General features: G+C 33.7%; 1 protein-coding gene and 1 long non-coding RNA gene across 5 annotated transcripts in view; one reads left to right on the top strand and one right to left on the bottom strand.

Moving 5' to 3' along the window:
* LOC110449224 (ADAM 17-like protease) overlaps positions 1 to 13,129 on the top strand; it is a 36,948-nt gene extending 23,819 nt beyond the window's left edge. For 2 of the 4 annotated variants that reach the window (XM_021495942.1, XM_021495941.1), the window contains 10 exons: positions 77 to 94; positions 3,997 to 4,123; positions 4,658 to 4,759; positions 6,271 to 6,333; positions 7,012 to 7,082; positions 7,558 to 7,679; positions 8,653 to 8,728; positions 9,140 to 9,228; positions 9,814 to 9,867; positions 11,788 to 13,129. In XM_021495942.1, coding sequence (XP_021351617.1) covers positions 77 to 94; positions 3,997 to 4,123; positions 4,658 to 4,759; positions 6,271 to 6,333; positions 7,012 to 7,082; positions 7,558 to 7,679; positions 8,653 to 8,728; positions 9,140 to 9,228; positions 9,814 to 9,867; positions 11,788 to 11,871 — 806 coding nt within the window. In that variant the 3' untranslated portion in view covers positions 11,872 to 13,129. The remainder of the gene's footprint in view (positions 1 to 76; positions 95 to 3,996; positions 4,124 to 4,657; positions 4,760 to 6,270; positions 6,334 to 7,011; positions 7,083 to 7,557; positions 7,680 to 8,652; positions 8,729 to 9,139; positions 9,229 to 9,813; positions 9,868 to 11,787) is intronic. The other 2 variants (XM_021495945.1, XM_021495944.1) reach the window with 1 other exon arrangement.
* A 265-nt stretch (positions 13,130 to 13,394) lies between these two features.
* Positions 13,395 to 15,520, bottom strand: LOC110449223. The gene is made up of 2 exons (XR_002462829.1): positions 15,275 to 15,520; positions 13,395 to 15,164 (listed from the first exon to the last, which is right to left on the bottom strand). It is a non-coding gene; the product is annotated as an uncharacterized LOC110449223 (long non-coding RNA).
* Positions 15,521 to 18,885: the final 3,365 nt, after the last annotated feature.

Here is an 18,885-nt window from a genome sequence, read left to right as displayed (position 1 = left end):
ATTGGAGTTGAATTTGGAAGTAATTTGATTTTGTTGAAACTTTGACGGTAGCATTATATATTTTTTTGTGTTCCAGAGGAAAACTCTTTTCCAGGTAAATATGTAAACTTGCATTGAGTTAGACAATAAATGTGTAATAACAGCACTTCCGTCCTTTCCAGGTAAACAATTGTAAACTTGCATTGAGTTAGACAATAAATGTGTAATAACAGCACTTCCGTCCTTTCCAGGTAAATATGTAAACTTGCATTGAGTTATAACAGCGCTTCCCTCCTCAATCTCGTTGGCTCCATACTCAAACAGATTTAGTAGCCATATTTTTTCATGGAAGCAAAGTTTGCAGGGGATATTTTGTTATCCTTTTTAAGGGTGGGGATGGGGTATAGTTCCTGTTTCACCTAAGATATAATACATTAAGCTCATCCAGATAACAATAGGACTAGAGTTTTATCAGATTTTCTTGAAATTCAATAAAAGCATATGTAATTGTTCATGCACATGTATGTCAAGAATATTCATGTTTAAAAATGTGATGGAGTTATCCCCCTTGGAATTGGAATCGGAATCTTCTCTGGTCAACAAGTCCCTTATTGTGTATTTTGTTTTTTGAAACTTTAGAGTTAGCATCATCTTACTAAGATATAGATGTGCATTGTGATTTAGGAATATTGATGTTAGGATGTACGTTAATATATATGTATTACAATACTAACATTTACACTCAAAGTAGAGAAATCCTTCACACTACCTTCATTCTCCATTGTTACCCATTATTTATCTGGCCTGTGTTTTCTAAGTATTAAACATTCCATATTATTAAAAAATGAATTAAACACACAGTGATGTGCATCATAATTTATATTAAAAGGAAGCATATATGTGTCAGTTCCTCATAATATCCAGAAAACAATTAAATACTTTAAACACCCTGATAGGTTTCTAATGATATCCCATTTGGTTAATAGCCCACATTCTAAGCTTCCTCTTCGTAATTAATCAAAATAACAAATTGTTTTATTAAGATGCCACAATCATGGACAGTTAAAAAATGACCTTCAGCTGTTAAGTAGTCAACTTTTAAATGTTGTCCAATCAACATACACAACTTGGTCCTGGCTTATCCCAGGTTTTTCAGTTGTCATAACCATAAGTATTCCCTTATACAAGGTTTAGGGCTGTAAAACGTAAAATTTTCACCTGAGCATCCAAGCTTTTCCTAGCTTTTGACAGAAGCTTGCATTTTGATACACTTGTTCCATCAAGCAGCCACAGCTTATAACCAGGCCTCCTCTCCTCGTACACTCCTAGTTTTTCTAGCCAAATAAAACAGGATTTGCTTTATCCCAGCTTTTAAAGTTAAATAAAGTCTTGAATATCCTTGAATGTGCAGGGTTTTACATAGAATATCTAGGAATTTGTTTTCCTGAAGGGTTTGACAGCAAAAAGTTTCTTTTTGCTCCAGTGATTCACAGGACAGTACTTAACTACTATTACTGTGGCCTTAAGTAAGGTGATTTACCTCATTGGATGATTTTAAATTATCCCAAAGCATCATGGGAAGAAAGTGTCTTCACAGAATGAAAATGTATTTATATGGCTGCCATATTGGTTATAAGATTATACCTTTGTAATAATATGTGCTAATATTTGTTTGTTTAAATAATTTAAGAATGCACCAGGAAGGTTCTAAATGTGCCTATTAGGGGTGTAACAGTATGCCTGGAGTGTATCACAATATATTGCAATACAGAAGGAGTGTATACAATTATCTCGATATAGATTTCAAAATTTTGTTATACCAATCATTCATTGATATATTATTCAACTAATTCCCAAGATTAGTTTAAATAGCCTGTGTGTTTATTGACATACCTGTTAGAATGTGTAGTAATTTGCAAAGTCAAAACACCTAGCAAATACATAAAAATAATGTTTTGAAAATCTTGCGATACAGGAATATTTCGTTTCTGTAAATATGATACAATATACCTGTATATTGCAATATACCAGTTTTCCGATATTTTGTGACAGCCCTACCAGTACATATTGGCATGTAATGGACGTATATTGTTCCACCCCTGTAGTGCTCTTAATTGTTCATTTATGTGATAATTGAAGTAAGCATCCAGTAATACGTATTTTATGTTAAGTAACTCTGATAACTTTTCAGCATATTTCAAATAAACATTTGTAGAATTTATGTTTGTGAACCTACGTGAGGGTATGAGTTGATAGCTGGTGTATCAGAAATGATCAGAATGTGAAGCATGACAGAAATCTAACATCCTATTTGTACAGAAACATATGAAACTCATTAGTATTAGCTGAAATGTTACCTATATGTCTGTAAATCTGTGCTTGTTATATATAAATTTTGAAGCATTTTGACAAAATTGACCAGATCTCAGAATTGATGTGACATAGAAGACATATTAAGTTGTGATATCACAAAGACATTAGGTCACATGTCATCTTAAACAGCCATGCTATCAGTATGTTGTGATGAGTAATTTATCCTGTTTTATTTGAACACATAGACAGTATGTATAACCAATCTTCTGTAGATACATATGTATATCTAAATATATACAAGTCGTTCATATTTATAAAAAAAATATTTTAAGTGAAAACCAAAACATCACTCTCTGTTAGTCTGAAATTTCACTTATAGTACTGAATGTATCAGAGTCCAGGATACTTTTGAGTGTAGAATTTGTAAGACATGTAAATCCACATTTGAGGACTAACAGGTTCCATTGGTGGTTTTAACCCTTTCACCACTGTATGCCATAATGGACTCATCCAAATCAATACATGGAAGAGTTTACTGAAGTTACATAGGGGTGAAAGGGTTAAGGACATTCTTTGCCCCATATACATAGTAGTTATCTTACTAAAATGAAATCTTTAAGCCTTGTTTATTCATTCTAATATGAAATGGAGGCTTTGTTAAGATCCTGTATTTACTTAGTGAAGTCTCAGTGATCCAGCTCCCTTCAGTGTTGTTTTAAAAGATCCTGTATTTATTTACAGCTCCCTTCAGTGTTGTTAAGATCCTGTATTTTACAGTGAAGTCTCTGCGATCCAGCTCCCTTCAGTGTTGTTCCCAGTCAGAAGCTGGATAATTACATGTCTGTATTCCAAGAACACTTTTGAACATAATAATAGGACAATCTGTTCTCTAAAAAGGTTTTACTCTCTATAGATACTCTGGATAACCAGTTTTCTGATTTCTGGATATAAAGTGGGGAAAATGAACTAGAAGGTGGCTGGATGAATGATGCTTAACTGTATATATACTGGAGTGATTCATCTATTATCTCACAATGATACAATCGGTTTACACGAAACACTAGTATTGGGACAGTTTTTCGTTGGGAAAAGACAGGTACTAGCATAGATTAACAAAGGTGTTTATTGTTTGGTTTGAACAGGTTTTCCTGTACCTGGATCATCCCCTTATCAACCTCAAACAAACTTTTCTATTTTCAATATCACTTTTTAATCAGTTGTGAGTATGATACAATATGCTGGTATCAATAAAAGAGTTCTGTAATAGAATAGAATAGAATTTTGGAAGCAGTGTCAGGGGAGATTATTGCCAAACTTAAAGAAATAAAACCAAATACAGAATCCGTATGAATACTGTAATGGTAATCTAATCAGCTGACAAGATATTCACAATAGTGGAATCCATTATACAGATGGATTTTGTAGAAGCCGTTATTTGATGATTTTCAAAAGATTGATTCAGAGGTATTTGAAATAAAAGGAACAGTTTGACACAATTTCACATAAAATGGATCCAGTATTTCAACTGGACTTCTTTTCTAGTCACTATTTTTTCATTATTTAAGACAGTATAATTGTTTTACTAAAGTCAGAAAGTTGAGGTAAAATAATTCCTGTAAATTTTGTTTATTTATTGACTAAATCGTTTTTCCCCAGAAAGTTGATCAGAAATGTAAAATGATATCCAAGTAACTTGTTTTACAGAGTCCACAGGTGGAATCGGTTTGTGTGGAAATGGGAGGGTAGATAAGGATGAGGAATGTGACTCCGGGAAGATGGGTGACATCTGTTGTGACAAAGACTGCAAGCTGATTGGTCAGGCTACTTGCAGGTAGGTAACCAATGACTGCCTCGGCTCAGACTCGTCCTCACAATGTAGATAACAGTATATATGTCTTCACAATTAACTATAGCAAATCATTATTAACAAAAACTTGAGCAGCTGGTGAGAGCCCAGACCGATATAGTTTATAGTAGTTATCAAATGAAGATTTCAACTGACACAAAAGTTAATGTAGATACAGCACCTGTAAAAGTGGAAATGTTCATGTGTGGAAATATTTGCCCTGTGACTCTTTAAACTGACCACAGTGTGTACATTTTTGCATTGGAAATAGTTTTGAATCTTAATCTATACTTTATTTATTCATACATATAGTCTAAAAAATCTGGAAATAAATAAATATTCATGTGGATATTTTCGAAATAATTTAAGCAACGCCAAAATTAAGCCAAACATTTCCACATTATGAAAATTTCTGCTTTTACAGTATTTGAAATGCAAAGTAGTTCTATTATTATACACTGTACAGACACACATGGCCATGTTTTGGTATAATTCACAGTGCCGTGTTTTCCTCTACAGCTACATGAATTACCCATGCTGTGACAGATTGACCTGTCAAGTGGCTTCAGGCTTCCAGAGGTGCAGAGCATCATCTGGCTGCAAGGAATCGGCAAACTGCAAGTATCCTTGAACTGATTGTCTGAATGTAAATACATGTATGTGGAAATTTGTATAGGTAGCATAAGACTTGTCCAAACTCTGTCTTTTTTCAGGTTCAAGTACGTTTTTACAAAATTTATTTAAACCTTAAGAGAAAAAAATGCATGGAAAGACACATTTTTTTTAAAAAGTGAATCAATTATATCCATCCGATTTAACAATGCAAGGGAGAGGGACATCTTTGAAAAAATAAAAATAAATATATAAGCTGAATATTTCAGTTGAATATTTGAAATTCTAAGTGTAAAGTTCATAAAATATTTACCAGTGAAATTCAAACCTTAACTGCATGAACTCCTTATTATCTCTCTGTCTATCTATCTGTCTGTCACGCTTCTTTTCCGTGCAATAACTACAACAAATGTTAACCGATTTTCTTCAAAATTGGTCACAGGGTTAGATACCTTAAGGTCGATGACCACTTTCAGCGGACCCCATTGGATGGAGTTATGGCCCCTTGAATAATGAAAAACATCATTATCTGGCACGCTTCATTACGTGCAATAACTACAACAAATTTTAACCGATTTTCTTCAAACTTTGTACCAGGGTTAAATGCATTAAGGGCTCGGCCAAGTTTGATGACGGAGTTATGGCCCCTTGAATAACGAAAAAACGTCATTATCTTCCCTTTCTGTTCCTTGCTCTCGCAAATAGTATCGATTGTATTCAAACTTAGTAACAGGCTTCAACGCATTAAGGGCTGGGCCAAGTTTGACAACCACTTTAATCAGACTCCATTTGGCAGAGTCATTATCTGCAGTTTCCGCTTAATACCTCTAGCAAATATTAGATAAGGCTTTTTTTTCTTTGAGTTTCAAGTTATACATTATGTCTCAACAGCACAATACTCACATGTTTAAACCTAACCTCAATAATGTTTACCTACAATATGTACTGAAAGCGGAGGATATAAATTCCACGAATTTGCTTGTTGAAAACAAATTTTTGAGGTTATGATTTCCAAAATAAAATAATCTTTGTAGATGCATCAATTAAGGTATAAAATATAGAAATATTTATAAAATGTTCCTGAATAATAATGAAAATAAATAAAATATTGGAGTTATCACATACAGACAGTAGATTATGGTTCTTGCACCTTAGCTCCCATACAAGGTTGAGAACCTACATTTTTTCTTCATCTTAAATAAAATAATAAATAAAAAATATAAATCACACTATGCTATCAAGCCTCATCTTTAGTTCCAAGATAGCATAGCTGAATTGTGTAAAACCTTAATTAATGAGACAAAATCAGTTAGAACAAAAAGACTTTGTTACTAAAAACACTAACTTGACCAAATTGCTGCTAAAACAGTGGTAGCAGATTAATGAGGTCTGATTGCTTCTTTGAATGTCCTATTTAAATATTATAAAAGTATTACATGTAAACTGAAGTTCTAGATGAACTTGACAAGGATGTGATTGCTGCTGTTCAAAATCTGTGTTGAATTCCTTAACACATACAGCGGTATTGATTTAACCTGCCCTGTGGCTGATAATTCTAGAGACGGGCGGAACTGTACTGACGAGTAAGTACTAAATCCTTCTCTTAAAGCTGACCTAGATTATATCTGTATTACTTTATTATTTTGCAATAATAATGGGGGGAAAATCAACTTTTAATAATTGCTCTTGTTGGCATGAATGGCAATGCATAGAGGGTTTGAACATGAAAAAACTGGGGTACCTGGGAGAAAACCTACATCGCCAGGCAGGTGCCCCCTATACTTATCATGGCAGATCAGAGAATAAAACCCCAGCTGTCTTTGTGATTGCGCTTTCCACTGCATCAGCCACCCACCCTGTCCAAATCTGTATATCCGTAAGGGATGATATTATCTGTATTACAAGTACCCATATTTTATGTACAACCATTAATAAGAAAAAGTATATAATTGATACTTTTGAACATTGATCTGTGCACACATTTGAAAGTAGTCTGATATTGTTTGGTGCATGGAATTAAATTAAAAAAGGACATAATGAGTAACCAAGATGTAGCTGAGATAAATTTCACTGTAATAAACTGCCTTAGGACCAGATAAACAAGGTATTTTGAGATCTCTTAATTCCTAATGAGAGAGCTATTGATCACCAATAAGGATAATACCATATGCTGATCTTTTTTATCTAGGGACAAAAAAGAAGCAAATGAATAAAATTTCAGGAAAAGAAAGTAACTATATTTTGTCTTTCTATGATTCCAGCGGAGTGTGTAGGAGAGGTGTATGTCTTGGACAGTGTCAGCAACTTGGCAAAATCCCGTGCATCTGTGAAGGTAGTGTCCCTATTCCTCCTGTGATCATTTCTCACTTCACCTACTATTGTATTGTAGGGAATGCTGTTGGAATATTTGTGGATTAAATTAGTACAGAAGGGTGAAAAAGGTGAAAGTTATAGCTGCTGTGAAAATTTCCTGGTATATATTAGTCAATTTATATGTTGTCTTGTAGAGAAACCCACACAATAATGGGTTGTGTTTATACAGGGTATTTAATGAGTTATGGTTAAAGTTTAAATTCATTCGAGTGAGCCGATTCTCAAATATTACCTGCTAGCTTCCACAAGAATGAATAACAAACATTATTAATCATCATGAGTTGGAAATTCTGTTTCTCCTATATACACAAACTGGGAATAAAGCTGGTTTGATGTGACTGTCTAGTTTCAGTGGGTACTTTGATGAAGATGACCGTTTCACACATATAAAGCCTATATAGAGCATCTTGTGATACAACATTCTTATACTTCAGATGAAGGTAACCTATGTAAGCGTTGTTGTCAAAACGCCAACAGCACCGGAGCTTGTACACCATTGAAAAATACAGGATCTCTACCAAATGGCAGTCCATGTAGCTATGGTTTCTGTGAGCAGGTAAATAAATGAATAGCAATACACCTGTATGAGCAGGTAAATTATAAATGGAGAAAGGTATATGAGTAGGTAATAAATGATGGTTACTATACCTGTAATACCTGTATGAGCAGGTAAATTATAAATGGTGACAAGTCTATGAGTAGGTAATAAATGATGGTTACTATACCTGTAATACCTGTATGAGCAGGTAAATTATAAATGGAGAAAAGTCTGAGTAGGTAATAAATGATGGTTAACTATACCTGTATGAGTAGGTAAATTATGAATGGCGACAAGTCTATGTGTAGGTAATAAATGATGGTTACTATACCTGTATGAGTAGGTAATAAATGATGGTTAAAGGGGCTGGTCGGGAAAAAAATACAAAATAAATGGGTCTAAATGCGTTCTCTGGCCTTCCAGAAGTTATACCACGGCAATATGATGGTGGAGTTCTGCTTGCAATGTCCAGTTTTGACCACTGAAATCTTGGGGAAGCCCCGCGTAAATTTAGCGCAGATCTATTTATATATGTCACATGGTTGTTTCGAAAGTGAGGCAGTGAAGATAACAACAATAGCACGCCGTCATGTGCCATGTCGGACTCAACTAGCGGACAAGACAGCAATACTATACGTAAATAATTGTTTTCAAAGGTCATGTATGATGCAAGTGTAGTATTCCTACCTATATGTTGTTGTTATATATAACGGTATTGATACCTCGTGCCTGTCATGACTNTTATAATTTTTACTCTTAGGGAGTGAATTTCAGCAAAATTTAAATCGGTATATTTCATAAGAAAGTATTTAAACATGTGTATACCATTTTAGCAAATATGACATTTTTTCCCCGACCAGCCCCTTTAACTATACCTGTATGAGTAGGTAAATTATGAATGGTGACAAGTCTATGTGTAGGTAATAAATGATGGTTACTACACCTGTATGAGATGGTTAATTATGAAGAATTGTTGTGGATTATATTGTAGGGAACTTGTGCAAGATCTGGTACCATTGTCAAAAGGTTGTACAGGGTCCTCCAGTATTTCAGCATCAATCGATTAGGTTTGTATCACAGCATATTTCTCATTTGTATTAATTGATAACATCATATACACTATAAAAATAATAACATAATTTAAAGCAATATTTCTGTATGTTTCTTCAAGATTTACAATTCTTTAATGTGTTCCCGACTTAACGAGAATGATTTTGATGATTCAAATCTGAATGGTCCACATATTAAAAACGTGCACATGAATAGATGATAACAATCATGCTACAATGATTGGCCATGGGGTCACTCCCTGCCCCTGTGGACTTTGCCCTTAGGTCATAACATATCAGTGGTTTAGATCTTCACTTCATACAGTTACGGAGTGTGAAAAGATGAATACACTTATGCTACTGTGTTTGTCCTTTGTGGAAAGTTGGAATTTGACTCTGAAGTCTAATGTTAATGTGGTTATGTTTCAGAGGTGGTGATGAAGGACAATGTTGTGTGGGTGATTCTGCTCCTGTCCTCTTTGCTGTGGTTAATATTCATCGTCATATTTGAATGTGTGGTAAGTTTGAGTCCCTTAATCAGTGTGAAAACTAGTGGAAACCCAATAGGACATGATAAATGTTGTCGGGCTAATCCCGTTAGACCTAGGATCAAATGTAGTGATTTAATTGTAAAACTACAGAAAAATGGACGGCTAGACTAATATTAGTGATTTTCTAATTTCAACACAGCTATTGCTGAACATTTATACTAGGGGAGATAACTCTTGTCTACTTGACAGGGGAATCCTTTATTTTGTAAAATCCAAAAATAACAGTTTGAAGATTTTAACACATAGGATTCTAGCTTTGACCTTCAATGTAGGTCATAGCTCATTTATTTGAATATAATTGGTACCTTTCAACTCAGAAGTTTACAGGACTCTTGGATTGATGGTTATTGAGTAGATGTTGAAAAAATAGGAAAAATATTGTATGAATGCACTAGGCAAATGCAAAGATTATATTCTAGATAAATGATGGGCACTGCACTGTTGCATAATCTTACATGTGCTTCCTACAAGGTAAGTTTAAACTTAAATTAAGTTTGATAGATAGAAACATATAACCATGAAGTAATGATGTGACACTTTTCTTTTTTAAAGGATTCAAGAAATGAAAAGAGAGATAGATTATCAAGAGAAAATATGACAAGAAGGGTATGTATATAATCCATTTAGAGGCATTTAGTGTTTTAAGGAGGCATGATAGTCTAGTGGTAGGACGCCAGGCTCGTGACCGAAGGTTGCAGGTTCGAGTCGCAGCACAGCACTGTGTTATATTTTTGAGCAAGATACTTTACTCCACTTGTTCCAGTCTACTCAGCTGTAAATTAATACATGGTTGGGCAGTGTTAGAATTGTAGAATGATAGCTGCGAGTGCCGAAATGTTTTGGCGCTTAGGACATATAGGTTTCTTGTCTCATTTACATACTCTTTCTATTTTGCATGTCTCCCTAAAGGCACTGCTACTGGTACAATTTTTAACTAGTCTGGTGATCCAACACTTCTTATGAGAGACAATTTGATAGCATTCTTTGGTGGATCTGTGAGTGGATTCCCTACAGCTCCTTACTTATAAAACATAATGAAAAACTACCAGGGCAGTTTGTAATCTTTACTTGTCTACATGTAAATAAAAAATAATAAATCTTGCCTCTCTGAGTTAGAGTGTTTACAAGTTAATTTCGATTTTTGATTCCCTTCTATTGGCAGTTTCCACATTGCCACATCAGAGTTTTCCTGATTTTAATACTATCGTTGTCCGGTTGTGATATTAGATATAAGATTATGAGACTCTTTCATGTGTACCGGAAGTGGATAGAGAATTCCTCCCGAGGAGATCAAAAATTGGGGTAAAACCCGAGGCTTTTATCCCAATTATGATCCCCAAGGGAGGATTTCTCTATCCACCTACTGTTACATATGAGAGAGTATTTTTCTCTCATATCTACCATTAAAAAACAAATACTTCACCTCTCAATGCATTATTGCACACAGGCGGTCGCCATCTTACAGTTTTGAAATACTTTCTCCGTGGTTTAAAAACAAAAATAGCAGTAGAAATGAATTCACCATACCTTCAAACCGCAACATTTTTGTACCCACAAAACAACACATTTTCATGATAACTCTATGGTTTAGTTGTTATTCAACTTTCTGTTTTCCATACGGCATTTTCTAAGCGCCATCTTTGAATCTCATCAATACTTACTGTACATCTCACTTAATGCACAGAGAAAAATATAATTCCTAGTTGAAAATAGAAAACAAATTATGTTTTTGTTGTCAAATTTTTAATTCATGACTGATCATGTAATTAATCAATTTACTGGTAAAAGAAATATATAGGTACAATTAATAAATACAGAGCCGGGCGAATATAACATGTCCACCAGAGTTGCTCCCCTTAGTTTTTGTATTACTACGTGATGTGATTAGCCCATGTAAGATAGACTCAGCAAGCATGGTTATCTTACATGGCCAGCGTTATCTTACATGACCGAATATGAAAGAAAAAAACATCCTACACCCCTTTCTTGCCCAGGACAGTTTTATCATACACAGATAAGAATGGGAGAAACCATTCTACTTATGACCTTTTCATGATATGACATTTTTTCTCTGTTATAGGTTTCCTATAACAGAGAAAAAATGTACTGCTACATTTGTTTTACCAAAAATAATTTATTGTGATTTTTATCCTGTCAGATGAATATTCTACAATGGATTTTGAAAAAAGTTGTAAACCCTCTTGACTATTGGTATGAAAGAATGTAACCATTTATTTTACTAATGATATTTTCTTTGGTTGGTTGAAAGCTTAAGATATACAATGAATATGTGAAGATTTCTCTATCAACGGTCATTGGTTAAGTGGCTATCTCTGTTGGTCATTTCATTAGCTGACTTCATATTTATGAGGATTTCCAAGAAAATCTGACCTTGGCTGTTACAGGGATGTTTAACCCCAGTACAGTAATCAAAACCAAATCAAAACAACAAACTATGATAGTTTTAGGTTTTCTTTACATTCATAACTATTTTATATGTCTGCTATATGTCTTTATTTATTTCAGAATAAGGAAACCATCTTACCATTTATGAGAGAAGGTGTATCTGAAAAGATCCATTTCCCCATTATAAGGAGGCAGTTTGACTAGAGACAAGGAAAATATGGCAGCTTTTAGTTACGAGTGACGCTGAAAACTTGGACATTTCCAGATTTAAGCTGACGATAATATGAAGTTTATTACTGCTTTCTGGAAAAAGTGCAACATATGGCATGGACTTCATATCTGGATGGAACTGAGGAGACGGCTTTTCAGCTAATGAATGAATAGGCAATTAAGAATGGTCATATCATTCTGGTGAGAATATGGTAAATTATCAGGACTATTGTGAGTATGGTAACTGATGAGTACCATAACTTTGAATCTAGTTCTGTTGAACGGATAGAGTTCAAGATTTAAAGTGTTAAATATCATGTTGTGAAGTTAGAAAACTTCCGGAGTTGATCTTAAATCACATGTTCAAATAGGTTATGAAACTAGGTGGTAAATATTTTTCTCTTTTTATTTATTAAGTAACAAATGTTGTTGGAGCTATTTTCTTTTCCAATAGATACCCTTTATGTTACCTGTGATGTGCTCAATGGCCTGCCCTTTATTATGTTATTATGAGATAAAACAATACTAGGTTCATACCTTAATTTGACCCACATATGGGTGCAGTTTGTGATACATAGAATTTCGTTAACTCACCGGTCAATGGCATAACATGATGAACCCCATAAATCAAGAGAGTCAATATGAATTTCATGGAAGGTCACTATCAAAATGGAATTGAACTTCTAAATTACTTCTTTTTAAATTTGTTGTATTACCGACTCACTACAGGAATATATGGAGATCCATAGTGGGGAGGCCAAATTTGCTTTTTATGTTGATGAGGTCATTGTGTGAATGCTGGCATTTTAATTGGAAATGTGTTATATATCAAAACTTTCCAGAATGCATAATATCCTGATGGATCTGAGGTTTTTGAGAAAAGTAACTTAATGTAATATCTTTAGTAGAGGCAGCTGTATGAATCTGTTGTAGCCAGTGACTGGCATGGTCTGATCATCCGTAAACATCCAACAGATTTAGCTGTTTCTTTACCATTGATGTTATCTGTAATTTACCTCAAGATAATTACACAAAAGTACCATTTTAAATCTACTTAGTGCTTCCATGCTACAATAAGTACCCTCTTTGTTTGACACTAAGGCAGATAACAATCTACTGTCTGTTTGTTATATAAGATGGAGATATTCCCAGCATTTCATTAACTCGGAGTCGGGATGCTGTAGTATTCCGTCTTTGCGTATTGCAGAGTTATCTTCTCTTGTGAGCAGGTATTGATTGTTATGACATTGGTTCGTGTATGAAAATTATGTCGTTTTCTCAAAAAATAATGACGTAAATCTCAAACAAATGACGTAACAATCAATACCTGCTCACAAGAGCAGATAACTCTGCAATACGCAAAGACGGAATAGCCTGACAAAGATTTTTCTGACATATTGAAAGTATACTGCATTTCTGTATAAATCTACTGATATAAACTGATAAAAATGTGAAACAGCAATTTATCAGTACCAGTACATTCGTTATTGAAAACTCAATGTTTCGCTTTTTTTTTTAGATACAAATATACTTACTTATAGTCACTGTGAAAGTGATCTCCTTACCGGAAGTGGTCATAATTACAACAACTTGTGCAATATCTTTGATGAGTATATGATATGGACTACAGAATTGATATATCCCTTTGAAAGCTACACAACAAAGCATGCATGATGGTGTGACCTGTAAGATAGCATGATTATACTGATCATTATTATCATTAATGACCTCCTTCATTTCCAGGGTACTGATACGTTAAATATAGTTCTGTCAGTGTTACTGGTGAAATAAGTTTGAGCTCAACCTTTTTATAGAAAGGCATCTGTCGTCCATCAACAGTTTCTTCAAATGACTTCTTCAAAACCAGACTGGAAGCATCCTTTATTGTACAAATGAAGGATTAGACCTCCTGGGGGCTTGGTTGTGGGGCCAAAATGGAGTAATAACTTGAATATTGTTGAGATCCTCGCACTTTACCACACCATCATGCTACAAAGATTGGCTCAGTGATTTGGCCCTCCCATCAGAACTTAGTTTCATGTTTGTGAAACAACTGGGATTTCATTTCTACATTTACACAGATCTCAACAAAACATCATTGGTCCTGGTATTCAAGTTTTGTGTAAAAGAAAAGTGTAGACTTAGTTCAAATGTTGGTAATTGAGCATTTTCAGCCTACTCCTTCTGAACAATTGACAATATTTCAAGAACATTTCCTATGTATCATCCTTTGTCCCAGGGAATCAGATACCATATAAAGGAAGGGTGTTTTACCCCTTAAAGTGTTGAAAGGTGAGACCCAAAATCAGGCAATGCTTGCAATTTCAGTGAATGAGAACATTTTGCCATAATTGCTTAAAAGTCATGGTGAGCGTTATAAGTGTATAACACTACAATACCTATACGATATAGGTGTATTACACTACAATACTTATATGATAAAGATGTATTACACTACAATACCTATATGATAAAGATGTATTACACTACAATACTTATATGATAAGATGTATTACACTACAATACCTATACCATGTAGGTGTATTACGCTACAATACCTATACCATGTAGGTGTATCATGCTACAGTAGGTGTATCATGCTACAATACCTATATCATGTAGGTGTATCATGCTACAGTAGGTGAATCATGCTACAGTAGGTGTATTGAGCTACAATACCTATACCATGTAGGTGTATCATGCTACAATACCTATACCATGTAGGTGTATTACGCTACAATACCTATACCATGTAGGTGTATTACGCTACAATACCTATACCATGTAGGTGTATTATGCTACAATACCTATACCATGTAGGTGTATTATGCTACAATACCTATACCATGTAGGTGTATTATGCTACAATACCTATACCATGTAGGTGTATTATGCTACAATACCTATACCATGTAGGTGTATTATGCTACAATACCTATACCATGTAGGTGTATTATGCTACAATACCTATACCATGTAGGTGTATTATGCTACAATACCTATACCATGTAGGTGTATTATGCTACAATACCTATACCATGTAGGTGTATTATGCTACAATACCTATACCATGTAGGTGTATTATGCTACAATACCTATACCATGTAGGTGTATTATGCTACAATACCTATACCATGTAGGTGTATTATGCTACAATACCTATACCATGTAGGTGTATTATGCTACAATACCTATACCATGTAGGTGTATTATGCTACAATACCTATACCATGTAGGTGTATCATGCTACAATACCTATACCATGTAGGTGTATTATGCTACAATACCTATACCATGTAGGTGTATCATGCTACAGTAGATTTAATATGCTAAAATATCTATACCATATATAGGTATATTTCACTACACCAGCTATAGGATGTAAGTGTTACAATACCTATACCATGTAGGTGTATCATGCTACAATACCTATACCATGTAGGTGTATCATGCTTCAATACCTATACCATGTAGGTGTATCATGCTAAAGTAGGTGTATCGTGCTACAGTAGGTGTAGTGTAATATACCTATATATGGTACATGTAGGTGTATTACGCTACATGTATGGTACATGTAGGTGTATTACGCTACAATACCTATACCATGTAGGTGTATTATGCTACAATACCTATACCATGTAGGTGTATCATGCTACAGTAGATGTAATATGCTAAAATATCTATACCATATATAGGTATATTACACTACACCAACTATAGGATGTAAGTGTTACAATACCTATAACATGTAGGTGTATTATGCTACAATACCTATATGATATAGGTGTATTACACTACAATATCTATACAATATTGGTGTATTACACTACAATACCTATACGATATAGGTGTATTACACTACAATATCTATACAATATTGGTGTATTACACTACAATACCTATACAATATTGGTGTATTACACTACAATACCTATACAATATTGGTGTATTACACTACAATACCTATATGATATAGGTGTATTACACTACAATATCTATACAATATTGGTGTATTACACTACAATACCTATACGATATAGGCGTATTACACTACAATATCTATACAATATTGGTGTATTACACTACAATATCTATACAATATTGGTGTATTACACTACAATTCCTACGACCATTATTAATGTATCTGGTCTCTGTTTGACCACCATCCTATTCAGTATTGTGACGTGACGATTACTCAGGTATTTACGCCATCATAAAATGCCATCAGCAGCGACAGTCAATATTATTTTTTGTTTTCATGTCAAGATCATATGATGTATTAAAACTAGTATTTCTCTCTGTTGAGGGCACTTTGGTTATGTAGTGTTAACTCATGATGACATAATAACCTAACCTATGTTCCATGCACTATTTCATCACTCAACTTTACGTTACCGATGTCCTCAACATCAAGCAATACAAGTAAAATATACATGTCAAAAGTGAATTCCACGAAGCTAGTCTCGCACATGGCAGAATAATGTACAGTCATAATACTTTTTTGTAAACAGTTGATCAAATTAATCTAATTCAGAATCACAATATATGTTTGTTTACCTTTTTTTCTATCATTTTATTTGTCAGAGTAACATATTTCGAGTTCATTTGTTAAAATGATTTGATGGAAACAATCTGATAAAAATGTTCAGTTAGTGTAATTAAACATATTTATTCAATTTTCTAAGTAAAATTGCATGGTAATGGATTTTTCTTCTGATAAAAACACATATAGATATGGGAAAGGAATGGACAGAATAAGAGCTATGCAAGGACCCAATGATTTACATGTACCTCCTCTAACTTCATCAATCAATCACTTCTTTCGTTTGTATCACTGTCTTAAAGGTAGTAAGAACTTACACAAATGCTCAAATAAATAACAGTTTTACGTCATTGGTTCACCCAATATACACAAAATACGGTAAATATTATGAGGTGGACATTGTTGTTCGGAGATGGGTAAGTGTATTATTTATAGTATTGTGTGCTCGTGCCTCTACGGCAATTAAATATTCCTGTGTTGACGTAAAAGTCAAGAATCAACAAAATGTATTACATAGCTTTAATGATTATAATTAATAGTGGGAAGTCGTATAAATAAATGTACATCTATTTGTTTTCAAGAAATGCCATTGTCATTTAGCATAATAATATTGTAAGACAGTAGATAATACAGGGAAAAATTGAGTTTTTGAGAGAGAAAAAAATCTTTGAACCATATATATTTCCTATAAAGTACCAGAAGAAATTGAATAAAATTGATTTTATTTTAATTGAGAAAAGAAAAGAACTTTAACAAGATTCAATTACTGATATGTGTTATTTTTGTTTAGTTGTTGACAATTTTCCTAAGCTATCTGTCAACACTTTTTTGAGGTTCAATGCCTTTGAAATGTGATGTACAGAAATACTGTTTGTGTGCATGTAAACTATTTTGATAATGTGTATAATTTTAGGAGTTTTTTCTTTTTATTTGACACATGTAAAAGAAAGACACAGTGCAAAAATTGTGATAGAAATATTAAGTTTCAGCTTCAAGTGCTTGAAGAATATAGATATAGATATGTATTTTTTCTGTTGAAGGATGTTTTATTCTACCTGGTTGTTTAAATGTGTACCAATACAGTACACTGTGTAAATATTTGATCGTCTGGCATCCTTCCATGGAGTTCAGAGTACATCTTTTATTTCTGTCTAGATCCTCCCTTGAACACCATGTCTGTTTGATCCTTTATACTAGCTGTTCCAGTCTACCCAGTTTTAAATGTATACATTATTGGGAAGTTTAAAGTTTGATAGACGGGCGTCTTTCCAAGGAATTTCAGAGCTCATTACTTGCTATGTTCTTCAGGAGATATTTGTAAGATATCATTGTTATAGTTCAGACCTTTTGCTCAGGGTCATTAAAACAACTGGGAAATACGGATCTGTTTCAATCTATAAAACATGTGTGTTCAATGCTCTTTATCTAAGCAAGAGGCCATATTATAAGATTGCTTGTGATTGTCAATAAGAAATATTTCTTTTCTCAAGATTTCGGAATGAAAGGAGAAAAAAACATGAGGATTATATGTTTTGTTTGCATGTTAAAGAATGTGATCGCAAACTTTTGTAAATTCCATTTTAATTTTCTCAGATTTTGTTACGTACATTGCAAATGCTTTTAAAGTAGCCCACTGTTTGTTTATTTGTGAGAATATTTCTAACTACAAGCTTTCAAAATGTTCAAGTGAAATATAGATGTTTACTTAAGGACTGTTTTTGTTATATAGACAAGCTTTGATAATCCAACCCACCTTCATTTCCAGCAAAAGTCACTAGATTTCGTGACACTAGATTGCTTGGACAAATGTCAGGAAAAAAAGGTGACCTGTCTCATAAAATGTTGGCTTTATAGCGATACAACTAGAGTATTGGTGACTGGATTAACTAAGCTCCGTATTTCTGTAGCATAAGTTCTATTTAGAGGAATCTCATCAATTGCAACAAAATGCTATTTACATGCTAATATGTAGGAAATGGTTTCATTTTTTTTTAAACTTTAGGACACCATAGTGTTTACAGAAACATGATTCATTATGGATGTACTGTAATGTATGACTTTTGTTTAATGAACTCTAAATCCTTCAAAATCGAAAAGAATATGATTATCCCTTAGAAATAAAATATATGTATATGTGGGATCTGATTTAATGAGTCCAAAGCCTTAAAATCCATATTTTATATCACCGCTATATTTGTTACAGGACACATTTTACTTGTATCAAACTTCTTTAGCTAACTAATAAATAACATCCTTTTGTTACAAAATTTAATGAGGGTCAGAATGTTTTATTGGGCTCATTTTAGGTACAAGAACATTTAAGTTTTACTTTTGATATGAATAATCAGACAAAGTCCTGTGGACAGTGTTTCAAATTTTTATCTTAATGTGTTAAATTGCTATTGAACTCTGACCTTTATTTTTCGACAGAAAAACAAATCATCCCAAAATTCAGCTGCCCTGTC

This window comes from Mizuhopecten yessoensis, unplaced genomic scaffold, assembly GCF_002113885.1.
Source record: "Mizuhopecten yessoensis strain PY_sf001 unplaced genomic scaffold, ASM211388v2 scaffold4535, whole genome shotgun sequence".
Classification (NCBI taxonomy): Eukaryota; Metazoa; Mollusca; class Bivalvia; order Pectinida; family Pectinidae; genus Mizuhopecten; species Mizuhopecten yessoensis.
This window is presented reverse-complemented; position numbering and strand designations above follow the sequence as displayed.